We start from the raw sequence: 21,639 nt of genomic DNA, 5'->3' as shown, positions 1-21,639 counted from the left end.
ATCCGTTAAACGTCCGGTAGAAGTCCGTTGGTGAATTTATCTTCCAGACCTCCAACGGATGTATAATGGACACGTAACGGATACAAACAGAAACGAAACGGACGAGTACCGTACAAAACGGACGCCTAACGGACGTTCAACGGACATTTTTTCCGTTGGAGGTCCGTTCAAAGTTTTGAACATGCTCAAAATTTTCCATCGGACAGAACGGACGTCGACGGATAAAACGTACGCTTAACGGACATGCAACGGATATGGACGGACGTCTAACGGATAAGAACGGTTGTCTAACGGACATGAACGGATTGAAAAAAAGTTATCCGTAAGGCGTCCGTTCGTGCTATCCGATAAGGTGTGACCGAGGCTTTAACAACCCTAATAAATTAAAAAAAAGAAGCATTCAATACTTACAATTACATGTTTTAGATAGGATCATGAAAACATGATTTCTATCATTTTTTTTATTTTAATTTACCTGACTGTGCACTTTATTGTGGTACCTCGTGATATCACGAAGGTTAAATTTCATTGTGTAATGAATATCAATTTCAGAGGGACGCAAGATTGCTGTTAGCCAATCAAAATTACGTAGCATAATGAAAGATACATCCAATGTTATTATAATGCAATAAGAGCATTTGCGACACTGTGTTGGGAAAATTTGTTTTGCTGATCAGAGTTTCTGTCTATCCTTTATAGTTTACAATTAAGATGACAGGCAATTGGGAAAAAAGGTAAACGTTGTGATTAAAAGCACACACTCCTGTTCGGTGTCAATTTACGATTCCAACCATATTAATACACAGAATATTGTGTTTTTGCCGTTCGAAGGTTATAATATATACTATTTTATATAATATATTTTTCAAACACATAACTTTGGCAAACAAAAAGTTCCTATAAGGGGTTGGCAGATTATTTGACCGTTTTGGGCTTATTTGTAGATCTTTTTAATCTTGTTTTATAAACACCAAAAGGGACAAAATCGCTATTAATGGGCAATTACTGTAAATAGTCCGGTGGTGTCGACCTTGTTGACTCTTGAAAATCTGCTCTAGTTAATGAATTAAATTTGGATATTTTATAAGATATTATAGTAAACGCACACAACTGTAATTTCAAGGCGGGCCCTAGCAATGGATTGCACGAAATCTGTTTGCTAGATGTCTACCATGCTATAAAGTTGCTCTAAACAAAACGCTTTGGGTAACAGTGTACCGGAAAAAAATCTAACAAATGCTGTTTATTTGTTCGTCTTTACCTATCGTACACGATTTACTTATTGGTTTCAGTCAGATTTAGAGTTCTGTATTTAATTACACTGTTTTACGATAGTTGGCCTAAGGCAGATTTGGCATCATTTTTTTATGGTATAATGTTAGCGTGCTGGTCTCGAGAGTGGGAGGGTCGTGAGTTCGATCTCCTACTGGATCAGACCAAGGCTTTTAAACTGGTATTTGCTGCTTCCCGTCTAATCACGCATGACTAAGAGCAAATACTTGTCGGCTCGGAGTCAGAAAGCGGCAGTACATGTCTGTCTAGTAAAACGAAGGTTTATATTCATATCATATCAATACGTTCTCGTTCTTAATATGCATTTAATTTGCATTTTGACGTTCAACAACCATCTGATTATATATCTCAACATTTTTTACTCAATACACTTCAATTTCTTAGCCTTCCAACTGCGTTGCTTCGCGGCCATTGATCAGTCTTATACCAAGCGTATAAAAGTAACAAATCTGGTATCCTTGATGAATTTTTACAATTGGGTCCATGCCATGGTGTCAAAATCAAAGTAGACAGTGATCATGTGCTGATCCGAAATATCATTGAAACGGTCTTTTCGACAGTCATTTACTTACTTGTTTATCCTCTTCATCCCAGGTGGTACATAAGGCCACAACCAACTGCCTCCACTTCTCACTCTCCTTAGCCATGTACTAGGCTTGGCCCCAAGGTTTAGCCCATTGCTTCTAATTATGCTGTTACAGTTCTTCGCCAGGTGATTCCAGGTCTCCCTGGTTTTCTTTTTCTTGGTGGTGTTCAATATAGAACTGTTTTAGGTGTGCGATGTTGTGGCATTCTCAGTACATGGCCTAAACATCTAAATCTTCGTTATTTGATTCCTGCTGTTATACTCTTAGCAGTACATTTCTCCAAAAGGCTCTTGTTGTTGATCTTTTTTGGCCAGAATATTCTGTTGATCTTTCTTAGGCAGCTAGTATGGAAAGCATCTACTTTTTGAAGGTCACTCACTAAAACACGCCAAGTTTGTGAGCCATACAGTAGGACAGATTTAACATTGCTGTTGTAAATTTTTTGTAGATATGTTTTTGCCTAACTGCTCGCCTACGGTTTTGTTGCGTTGCTGTCAAACTTGAAAAACATATGTCATGTGGATATCAGTTTGGTCCTTAAATTGTTTTGGTTGGACTTCCAGATTGTAAGAAGTCTTGCAAATGTTGCACGTGCCTTAGATAGTCTTGCCTTTATATCTTTCCCTGTCCCATTATCGTTGCTTATGATGCTTCCAAGGTAAGTGAAATTTCGACTGTCATACAAGTTATAAATTAAGCTAGCGATAAAACCAGTTTTCATCCACCGCTTTCTATATTAGAAAATGCATGTACCAGTTAGAAATATGTCACTTGATTTCTATTCTTTTTGCCGGGAGTTGGATACTTTTAATTCGCTTCAATGAAATGTTAAAATCATTCATCATAATAAGAATGTTCTATTAAGACAAATGCGGGACTTGTTTTAGAATTTTGGGTTATCAATTCACTTCTTGATTTTGACTTCAAAAAGCGCGTTTATTATATTAAATTATTATATAATGAACATAAAGGGTAAACTTTTGTAAGTAAGTGTACTTAGTTAGCTCTTGTCATTATGTTAATCTCGTGCTTGTCGAGATCTTAGAACATTTCCCCATGCTTGACGAAGTGCGTGTTGTTATGTGTTTTTTTTTAGTAATGGCGTATTTATTCAGTGAAGTGAGATTGTTTTTGCTTTGAATTGAAGGCTTCAATTTGACTTTTGGATGATAATTAGCAGTAACAGCGCTGTTTCTCTGCTTTGTAGAGTTTTTGGTTGTGCATGTACTGAATTTGTGTCATAAATGGATATCCCTTATACTATTTTTTCTATTAAGACATTTGACTAAAGTTTTTATTTTGTATTTGTACCTCTAGATCTTTATTGGTGTCTTTTGGTTGCTATTTCATTGACGTTTATCCTATCGTCCTAAATTAACAATTTATATTTCATGATATAAAAATGGAGAGACAGCAGAGAACATAAGAAAACACTTAACAAATGAAAAGTTATGAACCTATATTATATGAGATTTAATAGCCCATGTAGTTTTTATCTAACTGCAACATTTCTTTTTTTTTATCTTACGTGTATGAACATTGAATGACTTGTGTTTGCTTTACGCCACCTCCGCACAAAAAAGGCTATCCCAAGTCGGATATGAAATTGATGATATGTTTACAGTTTGAACACTATGAATTTTAAGCTGTTCGTTTAAACATCGACAGTGTGACAAGGTGTCCAGGGCAGAACTGGTCTTCATAGTTTATGTAAAGAACCTGGGTTTATTTGGTTATTTCGTGGCTGCGCTAGCATTAAGTAAAAAGGTATCCGGAAAACGTTACTTTTACTTGAATGTTAGATCAGTCCGTTCACATTATCTTTACTGGCTATGTACCATGAACATACTGCATAACATGAATATTTGTACTAATATAAAACGGAAAAGTACACATTGCTTAGACGAAATGCATCAATTTCTCGCTCCTATCATTGTTACATTGTATCAAGAATTGACACCACAATGTCAGTATGACATATTTTCTATTTCATTGTTAGCTTGTAAACACTGATTAACCATAAATTCTGTTTGTATGAAATGTGGTCAAGTCAGTTTGTGCTCACCATAGTAATAACTAACACATAGAGTTACGAACCAGTTTGATACATATACAACGACTGGTCGATACATGTGCAATTTTTTTTATAGGTTTTAATGTCAATTGCCGTTTGCTGGTTTAATTTTCAGTATAATGTTATTAAGGAATTTTAGTTGTAAATAATATTTTCATACATAATTGTAAATCTAATTGCCACAATTGTGCTGTGTATATTCTGTTTTTTTATTAATATCATTTTATATTTTAAAGACTTAAAACTTTTTCTGAACACACGTAAACAAATTTCATATTTGAATTATATTTGTAATGGAAATATAAAGCTATCCTCTTCGTCGATAAGTAGATATTACAATTGCTCATCCGATAAGTGGAAAGCTCCGAAGTAAACAGAGGTACATACTTGTGCAGAAACAAACAGGAGTGCACATATACAAAGTACCAAATGTCAATTTAATTGACTAACATTAGGTAAAACCCCATCAAACCATTCACAGCTGAGCGTAATTCAGATATTTTACGTGCACCGAAATGTATACAGAATAGCGTCATTATACATTTTGGATATCCGTTTTCAATCAATTACAGTATTTGCTTTAAACTTTTTGAAAATATTACCGAGATTTCATTAGTTTATAGAGCGTCACTATTTTAACACAACGACTGGTGGATAGGTATAATAAGGCTATCGATGCGCCAATTTGAAACCTCTCCTTTGAAGAAAAGTAATTTCAGTTTCAATAACCTGTGAGTCAATTACACGTTTTGATATTTATACATTCCGTACAACTAAACAAACACAAAACAACAAATATCCGCATAATGGCTCTTATATATCCAAGGACATTGCATATTCGAAAATAGTCTCCTGTTTTTTTCAGAGAGGATTGTATACTAATATTCCCAAATGGGCTCTTGTATCTCAAAATAGGAATACATACTTCTAAATTGGAACATGCTTGTATATCATTAAATTTGATCTTGTACGTCTACAACACCTAGCTACTTAAGTACAAGTAATCTTGGTGTACAGTTCTAAAGATGCATATCAAATGTACATATGTAAAGCTGTATATGAACTGTACATCCGTAATGTTGTATATAAACTGTACAACTGTAAAGCTGCATATAAACTGTACATCTGTAAAACTGTATATAAACTGTACATTTTTTAAGCTGTACATAAACTGCAACTCTGTAAAACTGTACATATAGTGCAATTTTATTGAACGCCTTTTTGAAAGGGTAATGTGAAACTGCACTTTCAAGTGAGTAAAGGATGGATCCACAACGAACATATCTAGCGGTAATTAACTATAATGAACCTTCTTATAATTAATTTTTTCAACTTCATTTTAATTTTGATGGATACTTGTTGTATTTGCAATCTTACCTCTCATTTCCTCCTTTTTACGATAAGGCGTGGCATCTCCCTTAAAACGCTTAACATATCAATGAAACGCTATTAATACCATGAAATCCTCTATACATTTACGTTCACAGATAAACGCTGGTATGTGAACAGTTCGACGCTTCGAGTATTTTGGTTGGAATAAAATAAAATTCAAGACATTGATGGATGATAAATATTTATGACGAGGAACATGGAAGATGTCGAAAGACAAGTGAACAACTCAAACACAACACTGTCAAAACATGATATCTGAATAAAATATTGACAGTATTATCCATAATAAAAATTAAAAATAAAATAAAATGAATAAGACAGACCTTGGTAAATGGAGATAAATCTTGAAAATCAGAAATGTATTTATTACAGGCAGTTTCATAGTAACCCCCTTAAAAGCATTCATGTGAAACATAAATTGAATATTCTGTGTGACTAAGAAGCTAATGGTATATATATCTATAAAATTCATTGACACAAACGTTCCAGTGACTTTTAAGAGTAACGTCCCTTATAATATGTCAACTTCTTAAAATTTCTGTTGATGAGCTCTCATTTCTTTATACTTTATCTGTAAACTACGAACTCAAATGGCTGAAGTAACTCGTTTCGCACAGTCATTTTTATTCGTACTGAAATTTGTATTTACTGTCCTTCATTTTCTCCTTGTACAGAGCTTCGTATCGTTCATTTTGAGCAACAGTATAATAATTCTTCCAATCGCCTATCTCACCTACAAATAAAATAAAAATATTTGTGAACAGCATATTTAAACAATAACTGTATTGTACAGCCTACATACATTAATTCATCACTCTTTTGATAAATTATCAAAATGTTGCTTTTTTTTTCTAATGCCAAAAGAAATTCGAAACTATGCGATGATAAATCAATTCAACTTTTCCTGTTGATTAATCTAAACATTCTGACAAGTAGATATCTACTTTTAATGTATATCATATGTATGAGTTGCACAGAAGAATATAAAATATAAACGGCAGCACTCCTTTTGCGCCAATTACTGTTTTTCAGGGGTATCATTTGCGCCAATATTTTTTCTCTCAAATGTATCAATTGCGCCAGTTTTCGGAACTCATTTGCGCCAATTTACCTAAACACATATTGATCGTATTTATATATATTTAGTATAATTTTTGTCTTATAAATTTTTATTCATTAAATATTTTTTTCTGTTGTTGGTGGAAGGTGACTTTCAGCAATTGTATACAATACATGGATTCAGGAATGGACATTAAATTCCACTTTAATATTGCCTTTTGTCTTCCAAATCAGGAGACTGTTATAGAAAAGTGTTTCTTTGCCTAAGGAATGTTGTGAAAGATTTAATCGTCAAATGAATTTTACATCTATGCATGTAAATTTTGAGGAGAGAATGCACGTTGTCGTTTAAGAGTTTTCCCCAGGAATTATTATCAGTTGAGGCATGTCGTTTTCACCGTGGCCCGACATGGGGTCGGAAAATACAAAATCTTGGGCTAGCAAAAGAGTATAAAAAAAGTTGGCAGTGATGTTAGCAAGTGGTTACACCATATTTTTTATTAGCTTTTCTGAACCCAGATGAAGTAGGTGATTGCTTTGCTGAAGATTTAATACGGGATATGTCAAAAGACAAGAAAATAGAAGTCATTTTTCTTCAAATTGGCGCAATCGTATATTTTATTTTTGGCGCAAATGATACCATGTAATTTTTAAAACAGGTGGCGCAGACGTAGCCTTGGAGAAAAAAAGTTGTGGCGCAAAAGGACGCATTTTTGGCGCAAACGGATCTTTCCCATATAAACAGGATGAACGAAATAATCAGTTGTATGATTACCAAACAGACACATATCCACACAAAACCAAAGGACATAGATGTAAAAGTCAACACTTCTGCGCTTAATATACAAAATATGCGCACGTTCAACGCTTTTACTATACATGTTACCATATAAAATTGCATTTTTTTTTTACATACAACCATGAACATGATAAACTTAAAAGCTGTAGTTATATGAAGCTTTTTGTTTGTTTTTTCAATGTATCACCTCAACATTAATTGCCACGGATACACGTGTACACGCAATAGCTTTTATATTTTATACGGAAATAAAATGCGATACTGGAGCATGTGGAGTGTCTTGCGATTGTGGTTAGCAAATCAAAAGGAATGCTTATAATTATACAAACATGTACAAATGTTTAGATTTAACGTTCTTTATAAAGGTAGGTACAACATAGTGCTCCTGGAGTTCGAAATTGTAAAGATTTGTTTTCATTCAAAGAAATCAAGTATATATAAACTTGTACTGTAATTGTGTTCTTTTTAAAGATAACATTATCAACTAGGAACATACGTTATATACTTACCTTTTCTATAAATAAAACCTTGTCCATCACTTGATATGAATTTTGTCCCATCCATTTTGTTCTTCTGCATATTGTCAAACATTGTTGCCTTGGCAATGCCCTCAACAGTTTCTTCTGTTATGTTTATTTCAAGAAAGTCTGCCAGCTTCTTAATTTCTTTAGTTGGATTCTAAAAGATAATATGATAGTTTGAATAGTGAAATAATAAAGTAATAAATCCACATACTACATGTACTACATGTACTAAGCATCACACCTAAAAGTTATAAAACCTATTATCATACGGCAGCTGAGGATAATTATAGCAAGTTTCTAATTCAACAAAAAATTAAAAGTCCGAATGATGGTGTCTGAAATTCTGTTCTGTTTAGTTTTTAATCCATTTTCACTTTTCATAAATGTTGGCTTTTTTTTTAGGTTCAGCCCCCCATTGTTCTTATTTTTTGTAGTTTATCGACTAATCATTTTGTATTATATATTCATTTATTCATATGTTGATAATCTCTATTCGTTTTTGCCTATTTGTCACTTATCTCTGCATTTGTCTATCTATCTTCAATTTGCCCTTTTTGACCATCATGTAAACCCCGTCTATATACCCTTATTATAGACTATACCTTTTTCATATCCTCGTAGTAACACGTGTAAATTAGCCCCGGATGATCTTTTTCTGCTTGTTCCATTCCACGTTCATAATCAAACCATGAACCATACGGTACTTCAAAAAATGTTTAAATCATTGTTTATGTTTTGAAATTGATAATTGATATGCAGTAAGTCGCGTTAAAAAAACCCAGATATTTAATTTTAATGTACATCAAATATATATCATATTGTCTTGCATTTTACGAACTAGTTATAAAAAAAATCATAAGAGTTCTGCAGAACCCAGTGTCTTGTCTACTTTTGCTGTCACAGACTAAACAAAAACATATGAAAAATGAGGAAAAAATCAATAAAAATATTCCTCTTGATACTATCTTTTGATTGTAAGAAGCTTCTGTCCAAGTTTGGTAAAAATCCAGGATAGTTTACGAATCTAACAAATGACACATTCCCCATTTCCATTCTCAATTTTATTTAAAAACTTTAACTGCAGACTGTATGTAATATTAACTGGAAGAAAAACTAAGTCCATTTATAAGTAAAATACATATACATATGTACAAAATTTTAACAAAACTGCCTTGTAGATACTAGCTTTTGGTCATAAACAAGCTTCTGTTCAAGTTTGGTACAAATCCAAAATAGTATAAGAAAGTTATTACAAATTCTAAAAACTTTAAACACAGAGTAAATGTGTTGTTTCCTAACAGAAAATCTAAGTCCATTTAAAAGGAAAATACGGAAAAATGGATTTATCTTGTTAACAAATAAACTTCTGGATACTATCTTATGATCATAAACTAGCTTCTGTCAAAATTTGGTACAAACCCAGGATAGTTTTACTTTAAGAAAGTTATTAAAATTAAAAAAAAAAACTTTAATCACAGAGTGAATGTAATGTTTCCCGGCAGAAAATCTAAGACAATTTATAAGTAAAATACGGAAAAATTACAAAATTTACTTCTGGATACTTAGTCTAGCTTATGATCATAAACCAGCTTATGTCCAAGTTTGTTAGAAATCCAGTATAGTTTAAGAAAGTTATTAAAATTAAAAAAACTGTAACCACTGAGTGAATATTTGTTGACACCGACGACGACGACGGAATGTAGGATCGCTATGTCTCGACAAAAATGGCCGTACATACATCAGATATGCTTGATTGCATTTTTGTTTTATCAAAACGCTTTTTAAAATCATACCGGTAGCGGTCAATCAAGAGAGAAACAAATTGGTTCCATCATAATTTAGATCCGTTTACTATAAGGCACTTAAATCAACCACGACTTTCTAAAACGCTGTTGCAAAAACACAAGTATAACATATAACATACATGAAAATAAGGTTTGTGCAAATGCCAGTTCATTTAAATGCAGCTCTAAGTAAACTGGCATACAAAAATAGATGAAAAACAACAAGTTGAAGTTTGAATTACTTTTAACTCGATATTGGTGTATATACCAGTTTGTGCAACTATATTCGAACGAATCTTACCTTTTCCCGTCATCCAAATTTCAAAGTACTCATTCCATGGTATATCTAAATTTAGAGAAATATCTTTCCTGGCGTGGTTATAGAGTGAAACGCTGACATCTTTAGGATTCCTTATCATGTGAATAATTTTCCCGCCTTTTTTAACATGACGTGTGGGTATATACTGGAACTGCACATGCGTGTCGAGAATTCTGGGAGATGTAAGCGCATCAAGCACGGATAAATCTGGTATTGCTTCCAGCATCTTTTCCCCCTTTGTCTCTTTGGCTAATTCTGTTGTATTACTTATAATCAATGCCAAAATTTCATATGTCCAATGAGTGCCTGCAATAAGGATATGTACATAATGACTAAATTGCCTTTTTATTCCTTAGGTAATTCGGCTGTCATTAAATGTTCTGCTTCAGTTACATACAATGCATGTAATAAATGCTAAATAGTGTTGACAAAATCCTCATTTCCATTCTTAATTTTATTGATATATTATTAAAATTTGCCTTGTTCAGTGCCAAAATTGCTTTGTTCAGTGCCAAAATTACCCCCCCCCCTTTTTTTCTCCCTAAAAAAAACTGAAAAAACCCACAATCAAACGCTTCTTTTCAATCGATTTCCCGTAATAGACTTTTTTTCAAGACAGCAAAACACACATCAACTTCAAATAACTCTTTCTCAAAACATTTACAGTTATTTGCTAGCAGAACATATGCTCTTCCTTTGGTCTCTGGTGGACAGTTTCATCATTGGAAATTATCAAATTGAGAATGGAAATGGGAATTGTGTCAAAGAGACAACAATCCGACCATAGAAAAAACAACAGCAAAAGGTCACCAACAGGTCTTCAATGTAGCGAGAAATTCCCGCACCCGAAGGCGTCCTTCAACTGGCCCCTAAACAAATATATACTAGTTCAGTGATAACTACGGTTTTATTTACCACATTTCATCATATTGAAATAATAAAATAATGTGACTTTTAAAGCCAATAGTATATTATACCGCTGTACAAAAAACATAAATGGATTGAGATATAACAAATGAGGGGTACAAACTAAAACCGAGGGAAACACATCATCTGTTAGAGGAAAACAACGATGCAACAGCAACACCAAAAACAAACGCAAACATACATAGTTACGAAATTTGATAACTCTCATAACTCTGACTTGGTACACTCAGCACATTTAAGAAAACATGATGGGTTGAACTTTGTTTTACGGCTAGCCAAACCTCCCACTTATACATGTATATGGCAAATTTTAATGTTAAATGAAAAAAACCATGTTAAACGAAGCGGCACAATACAGTTAAAATACATTATGTGCTACTACTAGGGCTGCAGCACAATAAAAATGTATTGAATGATCCATATGTATAAATTGGTGTCTTCATTTCTTTATATGACAGTCTTCTTTTAATTTTTAGTTGTTTTGTTGGTTGATAGCGATTTGTTTGTTGTTAGTTATTATGGACTTCTCCTTTTTAGTTTGCCTTAAAGTTCGATATTTTGTTATACTTCTTTTGTCGAACTGAAATAAGGTTGATCCAATAAAACATTTTCCCGCCATATTGTTTATAATAGCTGATTTGGTCAAAATTGCATTAGTACGCATGGCGGCTATACGCGGACAATTTCTTAGGTCTATTTTTGGCTAAATTTAAATTTAAATTTTGCTAATAAGCGAAATATGTCTTTCAATATGTATACGAGTCTTTGAATCTTTTTTTTCCTATTATTTACTAATAAGATGTTGGCATTTGTCACTAATATAAATTGTTTAAGTCATACTGAATATTCTCCATACTTATAACATACTTTAAACAATTATCAAAAGTTTTACGTATTTCCGAAAAAGAGTAGAAAAAACATTCCGCGTAACATTTTAATGTTGATAGAATTTGATAAAAAATAACCAACTTTATACATTTATTTTTTTTGTAAAATTTGCATTCAAGGACAAGCCTTTTTAAACTTCATCAATTTGCATCCGAACAAAATTCGTAAGAGTTCTGCGGAAGCTAGTGTATCGCCTTCTCTTGCTGTTAGACGCGGGGTTCAACAAAACTGAGGGAAAATTATGAAAACTCTCCTCTAGATACTATTGTTTGGTTGTAAGAAGCTTCTGTCCAAGTTTGGCATAAGTCAAGGATGGTTTATCAATCTAACAAATGTTTTAAAAACCTTAACTGCGGACGGTAAGTTATGTGAACTGGATAAAAAACTAATTATAAATTAAAGATGTGGTATGATTGCTTATGAGACAACTTTTCATAAGAAAACAACTGATACAGAAATTAACAACTATTTAGGTAACCTTACAGCCTTCAATATACTTCTGTCCACGTTTGGTAAAAATCCAGGATTGTATAAAAAAATGTTGTTAAAATTTCAGAGTGAAAGAAATGATAACTGGCAAAAAAGTTCATTTATGAGTAAAATACAAATAAACAAGATTTTGTTTACAAAATATACTCCAAATTTTCTAGAAATCAAAGATATTTTAAGAAAGTAATCAAATTTGAAAAACTTAAATCACATCTAGTGAACATTTGTGAACGCCGCGAGCGGCGGCGCTGAGAGAATAAAAGATCGCTTTGTCACGCCTTATTGACAAAAGTTGAGTTGGCTCGACAAAAAATGACCCTGGCCTGGTTTGTAATACATACCAAATATTTTCAAAAAAAATCTATCAAAATTGCGCTGTTGAGCCGATTAGAGTGATTTTGTAGTCCTAGGTCAATAACGCTGCTAATGGACAACCAGTCGCTGATAGAAATTTTATCAGATCAACAGTCCACACTTCGACTAATTTTAGAAATTATTAAAAAAGACAGGCCTTAACATCAAGACAATTTTAAAAGTTGACCTTAGATGTTATTAGTTTGGGGATTTTTATGCCCCTAGGGGCATAACGTTTTCGGTCTGTGCATTCGTCCGTCCTTTCGTCTGTCCCACTTCAGGTTAAAATTGATGGTTAAATTATTTGGTCAAGGTAGTGTTTGATGAAGAAGTCCAATCAACTTGAAACTGATCACATATGTTTCCTATGATAGTATCGTTCTAGTTTTAATGCCAAGTTTGACCCTAATTTTACGGTCCATTTAACATAGAAAATAAAAGTGCGTTTGATGGATCGATGTTCTATGGACACATTCTTGTTGTTCATATATCTCATAAACTGTTTCTGTTTCTAAACACCCAATTCTTCACAACTCGGCCGATTCCACAGCCTCGTCTAACGAGTAGCGGATTCTACCGAGCATTGCCGACTGCTAAACATCCCTGGTTTTCAAATATTGGGCTTTGAGCGTTCCTGGTGAAGATAAAACCAGGAAAACGCTTCGGACGCATAAAATTTATAAAGGATTGTTAATCAATTGGTGATTGGTTTATTTACTAACATGGGGCTGCAATAACATAAATTTAAGTAAAGATAAAAAAAACATTTTGAAAATGTTTCAGGTATGAAATAAATTCGAAGGTTATCAGTTCTTTAAAATAGGAAGAATGGAAATTTGGAATGTGTTAGATAAACAACAACCCGATCAAAGAGCAGGAAACATACCAAGGACCATCAGTGGGTCCTCAACACAGCGAGAAAATCCCGCAAACTAATGAATATAGATATACATTGTAGGAAGATATGGTGTGAGTGCCAATGAGACAACTGTCCATCCAAATAACAATTTAAAAAAATTAAACCATTATAGGTCAATGTACGGTCTTCAATTAACACGGAGCCCTGGCTCATACCGAACAACAAGCTATCAAGGGCCCCAAAATTACTAGTGTAAAACCATTCAAACGGGAAAACCAACGGTCTTCAATTTACGAAATTAAATAATTATTACATACAATGTATACATGTACCTGACTTTGAATGAGTGCATATCATTATATCTGTTTCCCGTGACTGGAACTCCTTTATTCCCTGTATGGTTTGTTCTGCTCCTTTGTTTCGAAAAGTTAGAAAGGTTGGGTAAGGTATTCCTTCATACTCTGGACATGGTACGGGAGGCATGGACCTCATTTCCTTTATAGCCTTCATCATTTCGGCAGACATTTCCATTCTGTGTAATAATAAATATAATAAATTCTTTATTTAAAAAGGGTAACACAATTAGATCTAGAGCTAAGCCTATTATAGTATAATTTTCATTTAGGTCCTCAAACAAAAAACATGTACATGTATATAGTTTACAGCCATACATTAAAATACAATATACTAGTATATACCCAATTCAATCATTCAAACATATAAATAACAATAATGAATAAAGTTTTGATTAAGTTTCCATATATTCTGACCATAAACAGGTAAAAAAAATAGTCAATTACCAAAATTTACTATGAATATCATTTCAACAAAAATTCGCGCGATGGGGCATATTTTGTAATCACCCTGCATAAATCTGCACGAAACATTTGCCGCTGAACGTTCAATATATATCTTTTCAAGAAAAGTTTGTTCATAAAGTTAAGAATTGAAATGGGGAATGTGACAAAGAGACAACAACTCTACCAAAGAGTATAAAACAACCATCTAATCTCAACCAAATGATGAGACGGAAAAAAGTATTCTGGCACTTCCTGTTGAGGTTTTCTGGTTCAAAATATTTAAAATAAGCACAGGGTAAGTCGACTTTTCGTCAATTTACTGAAAATTAATGATATTTTTCGTAAAATAGGAGAATGTCATGCCATAGAAAATAAGAATTGTAACTAATATGTCTCATCTTGGTTCGATATATCTGATATTGAAGTCACAATCAATTTTCTCCTACGGTTTATCATGTTTACTATCTTTGAATCCGATAGTGAACTGCTATGAAATTAACGATTTAGCAAGAAACTTTGTCAATAATTTGTGTTTATTTTTATGCTTAACGATAATTTATTCTGTTAATTGCAAAAATATGTGTTTGTCAAGCCTATTCTTAGCAGAAAAATGAAAAATTTAAATGGTTGAGATATAAACAATAATAAAGGCATTGGTTGAGTCTTTCTGTCACAATGTTGAGACTTTCTGGTTACTGTGTGTCATACAATATATTATTGTTAAAACATGGGCGCTGAGGTTTCAAAGTTTAAATTAACTACGACCAACACGCGTGTATTATTACTATATATAGGAAGATGTGGTATGATTGTCAATGATACAACTCTCCATCTACATTGATCTAAGTAACAATTTATAAAAGTAAATAGTAAAATCACAAAAATACTGAACTTAGCGGAAAATTTAACCGGAAAGTCCTTAATCACATGGCAAAATCAAATAACAAAACACATCAAAAACCATTATATGTCAAGTAAACCAGTAAAGGTCAAAGTGCCCATTAACATGAATAACAGAATTTATTTCAAAAACAATAAAATATAATCTCGAATGATTTTTAAACATGTTATAAACTGAGAAGAAATGTAAATACATGTTTTCTATCTTTTTAAATCCTCTGTCCACGGATAACCAGTAAATATAAATACGGATGGTAAAGAATAATTTTGCTACGACATTTCACGCTGAAAAAAATACTGATCAAGTCGTTTCCAAAATCTGTAATGACCCCACTATTTTCCTCAACCAAGGATGTATGCCTTTTTGTGATTCTTCGTTACATTTGTTGTTTTTATAATGATTTTAAGATGATAACGCAATATTGACTGCTGTACCCCTATTTTTGATATTTTTACTCTTTGAGTATGTTTGTTTTGTTCATAAATCGTTGCAAATGTAATGGAATTTGATGAGACTGTCATACAAGTGAGAGATTTAGCTAGCTATAAAACCAGGTTCAATCCACCAATTTCTACATTAGAAAATGCCTGTACCAAGTCAGGAATATGACAGTTGTTATCCATTCGTTTGATGTGTTTGGACTTTTGATTTTGCCTTTTGATTTTTGATTTTCCTTTTTGAATTTTCCTCGGAGTTCAGTATTTTTGTGTTTTTACTTTTAACTATACAAATCCTTGCCTCAACTAAGTATCCCTCCGAAACGATTGGAAACCCCAAATCGGTAATCAATAATACGTCCCTAAATATATAAACAAATGTAATTTGAGCAAATGATACTAATTGCTGACCCTTTTGAATACTTATCTAAATAAAACCAGTCATGCTACATTTAAGAATAAAGGGCTACGCTTTAGCGCATGATACGCCCGTTGCTCTAAAAGACGGGCGTATAAGTTATTGTCCCGAAATTGGAAAATCTCCCCTTTTTTAAGCATAAAAATTCATAACACGGAAATGTAAAATCTGAAATTTATAAAAATTGAAAGGGAATTTACATCAATAGATATAAACAATTCACCAAAGTTTCATGGACATTGGGGAAAGCCTTTTTGAGTTATTGTCCGAAGTGTTAAAAATCCCCCTTTTTTATGAATAAAGCCCCATAAATCCAAAACTTAAAATCTGAAATTTATGAAAATTGAAAGGGAGCTTACATCAATAGATATAAAGAATTCACCAAAGTTTCATGGACATTGGTGAAAGCCTTTTTGAGTTATTGCCCGAAGTGTTGAAACCCCCCCCCTTTTTTTTTTATGAATAAAGCCCAATAAACCGAAAGCGAGCTTACGTCAATAGATGTAAACAATTCACCAAAGTTTTATGGAAATTGGTGAAAGCGTTTTTGAGTTATTGTCCGAAGTGTGGACAACGGACGGACGGACAATGGTATACCATAATACGTCCCGTCTAAAAGATGGGCGTATAAAAATGACTGAAACGTTTTATCCATATCTGCCGTCGCCATATTGGGATCGTCGTAACTCGTGTGTATACGGTTATCAGTTTAACACTATTGCTATTGACATATATTGATATATATATATAGAAAAATTGACAATTTTAAAACAAAGAAGATTTTGGGATGATGGGATGTTGAGATTTAAAAAAAAAAAAAATTGTTATAGTCTTTTCGATTTTTTCAACATAGTATTGGTATTGGGTCGTGGTTGATTTGGAAAAATCTAGAATGCCTGTTAGTTAGTTTTTATCTCGTGACGTATGCATGGTATGTCAATTTTTTGTGTAAAATGTATAGTTTAAGTACAAACTACACATCATCTAAAAAGAACCATTCTAAACCGCTAGTTCAAAAAAACACCAATAATTATAATAAAGCATTATACACAATTGTACAGATTTTGAATGTACATACCTTGATTTTCTTGTTAAATGATTGTTTGCGCTAAATTAACCAGGTCAGTATTTATATGCAATATAAAGAAAGGTTAATATTTAGTTCGTAGTGTGTCAAAAATCTGGTACGTATTTGTTATATTGTCAATTGATAATATTGACTTTTCTGTTTGCAGCTGATGCAAGATACGAACAATATCAATCATGCATTTCTTTGGGCTTATTCGTAGCTTCTAAAAAAGGAATACAAAAGAAAGGCAATATTTTATCACGATTATGTTAATAAGGAATGCATACGTATACCCCATTGAAATATACGGTCAACCTTTTGAACCTCTATTATGAAGTTTAATATCTAGCACGTACTACATTGTCGGTATTATTAAATTAGAAAGAAACCATTTAACTTCAAAAGAGGGAGGGGATGGGGTTATGGTGGGATTTTTTTTTCAAGTAAAAATTTAACACTATAAGGTTTTGGGGATGATCACATTCAAGTGGAGTTACACATTCACTTTATTTAAATATGAATTCTTTTCAGATAAATTCGCCCTAAGATGAATTAGACAAAATCTATAATTAACTTATATCAGACAGCATTCTAATAAATGATCAATATGAACATGATGAGTTATCTGCCATCTAATGACAGATGCAGAGCCGGGATTATGAAGAAAGAGAAGACCAAACTATACTAAGTAAAATTGAGAATGGAAATGGGGAATGTATCAAAGAGACAACAACCCGACCATAGAAAAAACAACAGCAGAAGGTCACCAACAGGTCTTCAATGTAACGAAAATTCCCGCACCCGGAGGCGTCCTTCAGATGGCGTCTAAGTACATATGTACGTTATATGAACAGAACACGTAAAACGTCTGTTATATTTTAACCAAGTCTCTGAAAGGGGAAACAAAATCTAACACAAGGTGCTCATTTGTTCATGTGCATACATGTACTTATCGTTGATTATGCATGACTTCTTTATTGGTTGCAGTCAGAATTTTACTTTTATCATTTGAATGAACTATATTACGCTCGGCATAAGACTCATCAGTGGCTGCGAACCAATAAATTCAAACAAGGTATTGAAGACAAAACAATCTAGGAACATTGTAGTAAAAGATAGATGCATGAATGACTGTTTAACGTCCAGTGGCAAATTAAGTATATATTCTGGACGAGAATAGGTTGATATGATATGATTATTAACCCTGTTTTGTACTAGACCGATATCACGCGAAACACTGACTGGTGATTTTCCTATCCTGCTAGTTTCACAAGCTAAAAGTTCACATGAAGACATACATGCCATCCTATTCGGACACATTATTCTGACTTTGTGACGAGCATTCTTTGCTCTTCCTAAAACACACAGCATGATAAGCGGTGAAGCAGTACCAGTTTTAATGTTTTAATTTGATCTGGTCGGGGATCGAGCCCACAAACAACTGGACTGTAGGCCAGGAGGTAACCACGAAACCACCGAATATCGGCGTTCCATAATTGGCTAAGGCCATCTATCCAAATTTCGGACCTTTTTTTATGAGTATACGATTTGTTTGCTAATGTTTAAGGTCACATAATGACCTAACGTTATTGTAATCCATGTCGCTTTGACTCTCGTGACCAATGAATTATACTACTAAAATAATATAGCGTTTAATATAATAGTCCGTCTGGAGATGCCTTTCATCTTCAGCTATGTGGTATTTAATCTATTATAATACTGAATGTCCTATTATCAGATTATAACATGGCATTTTTCATATTGCATGTATAATCAGCCCTAGGCTCAATATCAGCCCAAAAGCTGCATGGCTCGAGGGCTGATTCTGACCGAGGGCTGATTATATATGCGATATGAAAAATGATATGTTATGATCTTTTTATCATATGCTTCAACAATAGAAAAAAATAACAGATTCAGATATTGATCCTTTAACGTGGTTCCCGAAAAGAAGTTCAAAGAGTCAAAAGTCCACGGACGTCGGACCCAAAATTTGATACATTCAATATGGAATTTTTCTATCATTGGCCTCAACAGAGGTAATCGAACATCACAAAAGAAATTTAAGTAATTTTCAAGACAAAAATTTGTCTTGATTCTTCTATACATGCAAAGTTTTTCACAATCACATAAAGATGTGGACCACTCTTGTAAATATTGATCAGTAATACGTTTTTTTAACAATATCAAAAACTACATTAGTTGTTACATCCTGTGAAATCCACAAAAAGTTCAGGCCAAGATTAGACAATAAATCTCGTACATAAGAAACCCAATTTGTTTTACCATTAATAACATCTTTATACAGAAGCATGTAAACATCGTAAACAACACTTGGTCTTTTCAATAAAATATGAAACCGATATTTTAAAATTCTAATACGCCTTGAAACATACATAGGCAAATGCCTAAGTTCACCACATAGAAAAATAATAGGTACATTTTACGAACCATTAAAAGAAATCTACAAAACGGTTAAAAATTAATTCAATATCACGAGCACGATGAAAGCCCCATATTTCTGATGCGTAACTAAGAACGGAACCAACTATACTGTCAAATACAATACAACATTGATCATTTGGAATGTAAACGCTTTTGAGAGTATTCGTTAGTGCTGATAAGGCCTTGGATCCTTGCTGAGCCAGACGTTTCTCTGTTTGTAAAAATTTGCCATTAGAATGCAGTGATATTCCGAGGTAAACATATGAATCAACTATTTGGAGTTCGTTGTTGTCATAGAAAAAAATATTCTTAACCCGCTGCCAGCCATTTCTAAATACAATCACTTTCGTTTTGTCAGTGTTTACTTCATTATTCCATTTTATACAATATGTTGACAATTTATTGGTGATTTCCCAAACAAAACTGTATCGTCTGCGAATAAAATTAGGTATATAAAATATTCATTTAGAGTTACGACATCACCAGTTGCACCAATAGACAAATCATTGACTATATCGTTTATGAAAAATAAAAATAACAGAGGAGATAACGGTTCTCCTTGTTTCACACCAATCAGATTTTCAAATGAATCAGACAGCAAACCTCCAGATATAACACGAATTTGCACAGACAAATATATTATAGATTTCACCATAGCTACAAATTTAGTGCTTACTCCATTTCGTAAGAATTCTTCTACTGAGTTTATTACGAAATGCCACAAATGCGCAATATAATTTATTTTTTTGCAGAAGAACATGCGATATAATACCGTGGAGAACAAAAAATGCATCTATGGTAGATTTGCCTGGCCTAAACCCAAACTGAGAGTTTATTCGTTTCTCCTCTTCCTCGCACCAAGATAGTATCCGGTCTGTAAGTATACTTATAAAAGTTTTGATAGGACACTCACAAGCACAATAGGTCTATAATTGTTGGGATCAGATAAATCTCGGTACGGAAATGACGATAGACTCAGTCCAAAAATCAGGAAATATTCCACTGTCGAATATATAATTAAATAATGTTTTTAAAATTGGGCAAAAATACCTGACTGGCACTGAACATTTCGCCAACAATGTTATGATTTCCCGGACTTTTCCCAGATTTCAGTTTCGTTATCGCTTTTACAATATCGTCCTCTGTGAATTTAGAATCTAAAGCATGTATGTCTAAATTATCAAAACTTTCATTGTTTAATAGATTTAATACTCCCTCACAAAGCTCCAGAGGATCAGCACCGAGAACATTTTGAAAGTATCTAGACATCTTTTCATTACACAGTTTTTCTTGCTTTTATGCTTAAGTGCTGACCAAAATTTTCTGGGATCCGTTTTGGCTATATTACACAGTTCCATGTCTTTTCGTCGTTTAAAAGTATATTGTGCTTGGCGTTTTTTTTTATTGAAACTATTTTTAGCGACTACATAATAGAATCTATTTATATCGGTAGGATGACGTTGAAAAAAGTTCCTTGCTTTATGAAAATGTTGGCGAGCTTTTTCACATTTTTCATTGAACCATTCATAATTTGGCCTTTCGGAATTGTTGTTGTCTCTGATTAAAACAGTACGACCAAATATATCAAAAGCACAATCATATAATATGTCCTTGGTCTTTCTAACTGCGGAGTTTATAATTATCGTCGACAGATGAAATGTCATTTACTAGTAAGAAAAGACTGTCCTGGTGTGAACGTAACGATTGTATATATTCATTGTTTTTGTCACTATTCCATTTTATAAAAGTATGTACCATGGGAGGCTTGAACGGCGGACGATTATTAGAAAAGTCCAATTCAAAAAATATAGGCGCATGATCTGAAAATTCAATGAACTGTAGTACCTTGAAATCACTAATTTGATTATAATTTGACGGTGAAAGTAATAAAAAGTCATTTACACTGTTTCCTTTTTTAGTACAGAAAGTAAAGTTTCAATTCTGGTCATTTCCTAGTCTATCGTTTGTTACTTTTAGACCTGTATCGTAACACAACTGAACAAGTTTACGACCAAAAGCGTTTACTGTCTTGTCCATTATTATTTATAGCAATCAAATGATTAAATCTAAGCCAACACGTAAAATTAAAGTATTATTTCTAATAACTTTAGGTAAACTCATTTCATTGTCCTTTTAATTATTGATTTTTTATTGGCCTGGACGAAAGGGTGACATTAAAAAAAATTGTTACCCGCTCAGCCATGTGATAGAGTAAATTGTC

General features: G+C 33.1%; 1 protein-coding gene across 1 annotated transcript; it reads right to left on the bottom strand.

Moving 5' to 3' along the window:
- Positions 1–5,514: 5,514 nt before the first annotated feature.
- LOC134683134 (sulfotransferase 1B1-like) lies at positions 5,515–17,076 on the bottom strand. Its single transcript, XM_063542250.1, has 6 exons — positions 16,983–17,076; positions 13,681–13,880; positions 9,814–10,137; positions 8,331–8,431; positions 7,714–7,882; positions 5,515–6,079 (listed from the first exon to the last, which is right to left on the bottom strand). The coding sequence occupies exons 2-6, from the start codon at positions 13,877–13,879 to the stop codon at positions 5,970–5,972; spliced, it is 903 nt and encodes a 300-aa protein (XP_063398320.1). The 5' UTR covers position 13,880; positions 16,983–17,076; the 3' UTR covers positions 5,515–5,969.
- Positions 17,077–21,639: the final 4,563 nt, after the last annotated feature.

Source organism: Mytilus trossulus, chromosome 9 (genome assembly GCF_036588685.1).
Source record: "Mytilus trossulus isolate FHL-02 chromosome 9, PNRI_Mtr1.1.1.hap1, whole genome shotgun sequence".
Taxonomy (NCBI): Eukaryota; Metazoa; Mollusca; class Bivalvia; order Mytilida; family Mytilidae; genus Mytilus; species Mytilus trossulus.
The sequence above is the reverse complement of the archived record's forward strand: the minus strand, read 5'-3'. Positions and strand labels throughout refer to the sequence as shown.

Excerpts from the sequence above, each read along its gene's own strand:
- LOC134683134 (XM_063542250.1), bottom strand. The coding sequence starts at position 13,879 with ATGGAAATGTCTGCCGAAATGATGAAGGCTATAAAGGAAATGAGGTCC. Across the intron at positions 7,883-8,330 it reads ACTACGAGGATATGAAAAAG|AATCCAACTAAAGAAATTAA; the intron begins GTATAGTCTATA and ends ATTATCTTTTAG. Across the intron at positions 6,080-7,713 it reads AGGTTTTATTTATAGAAAAG|GTGAGATAGGCGATTGGAAG; the intron begins GTAAGTATATAA and ends TTTTATTTGTAG.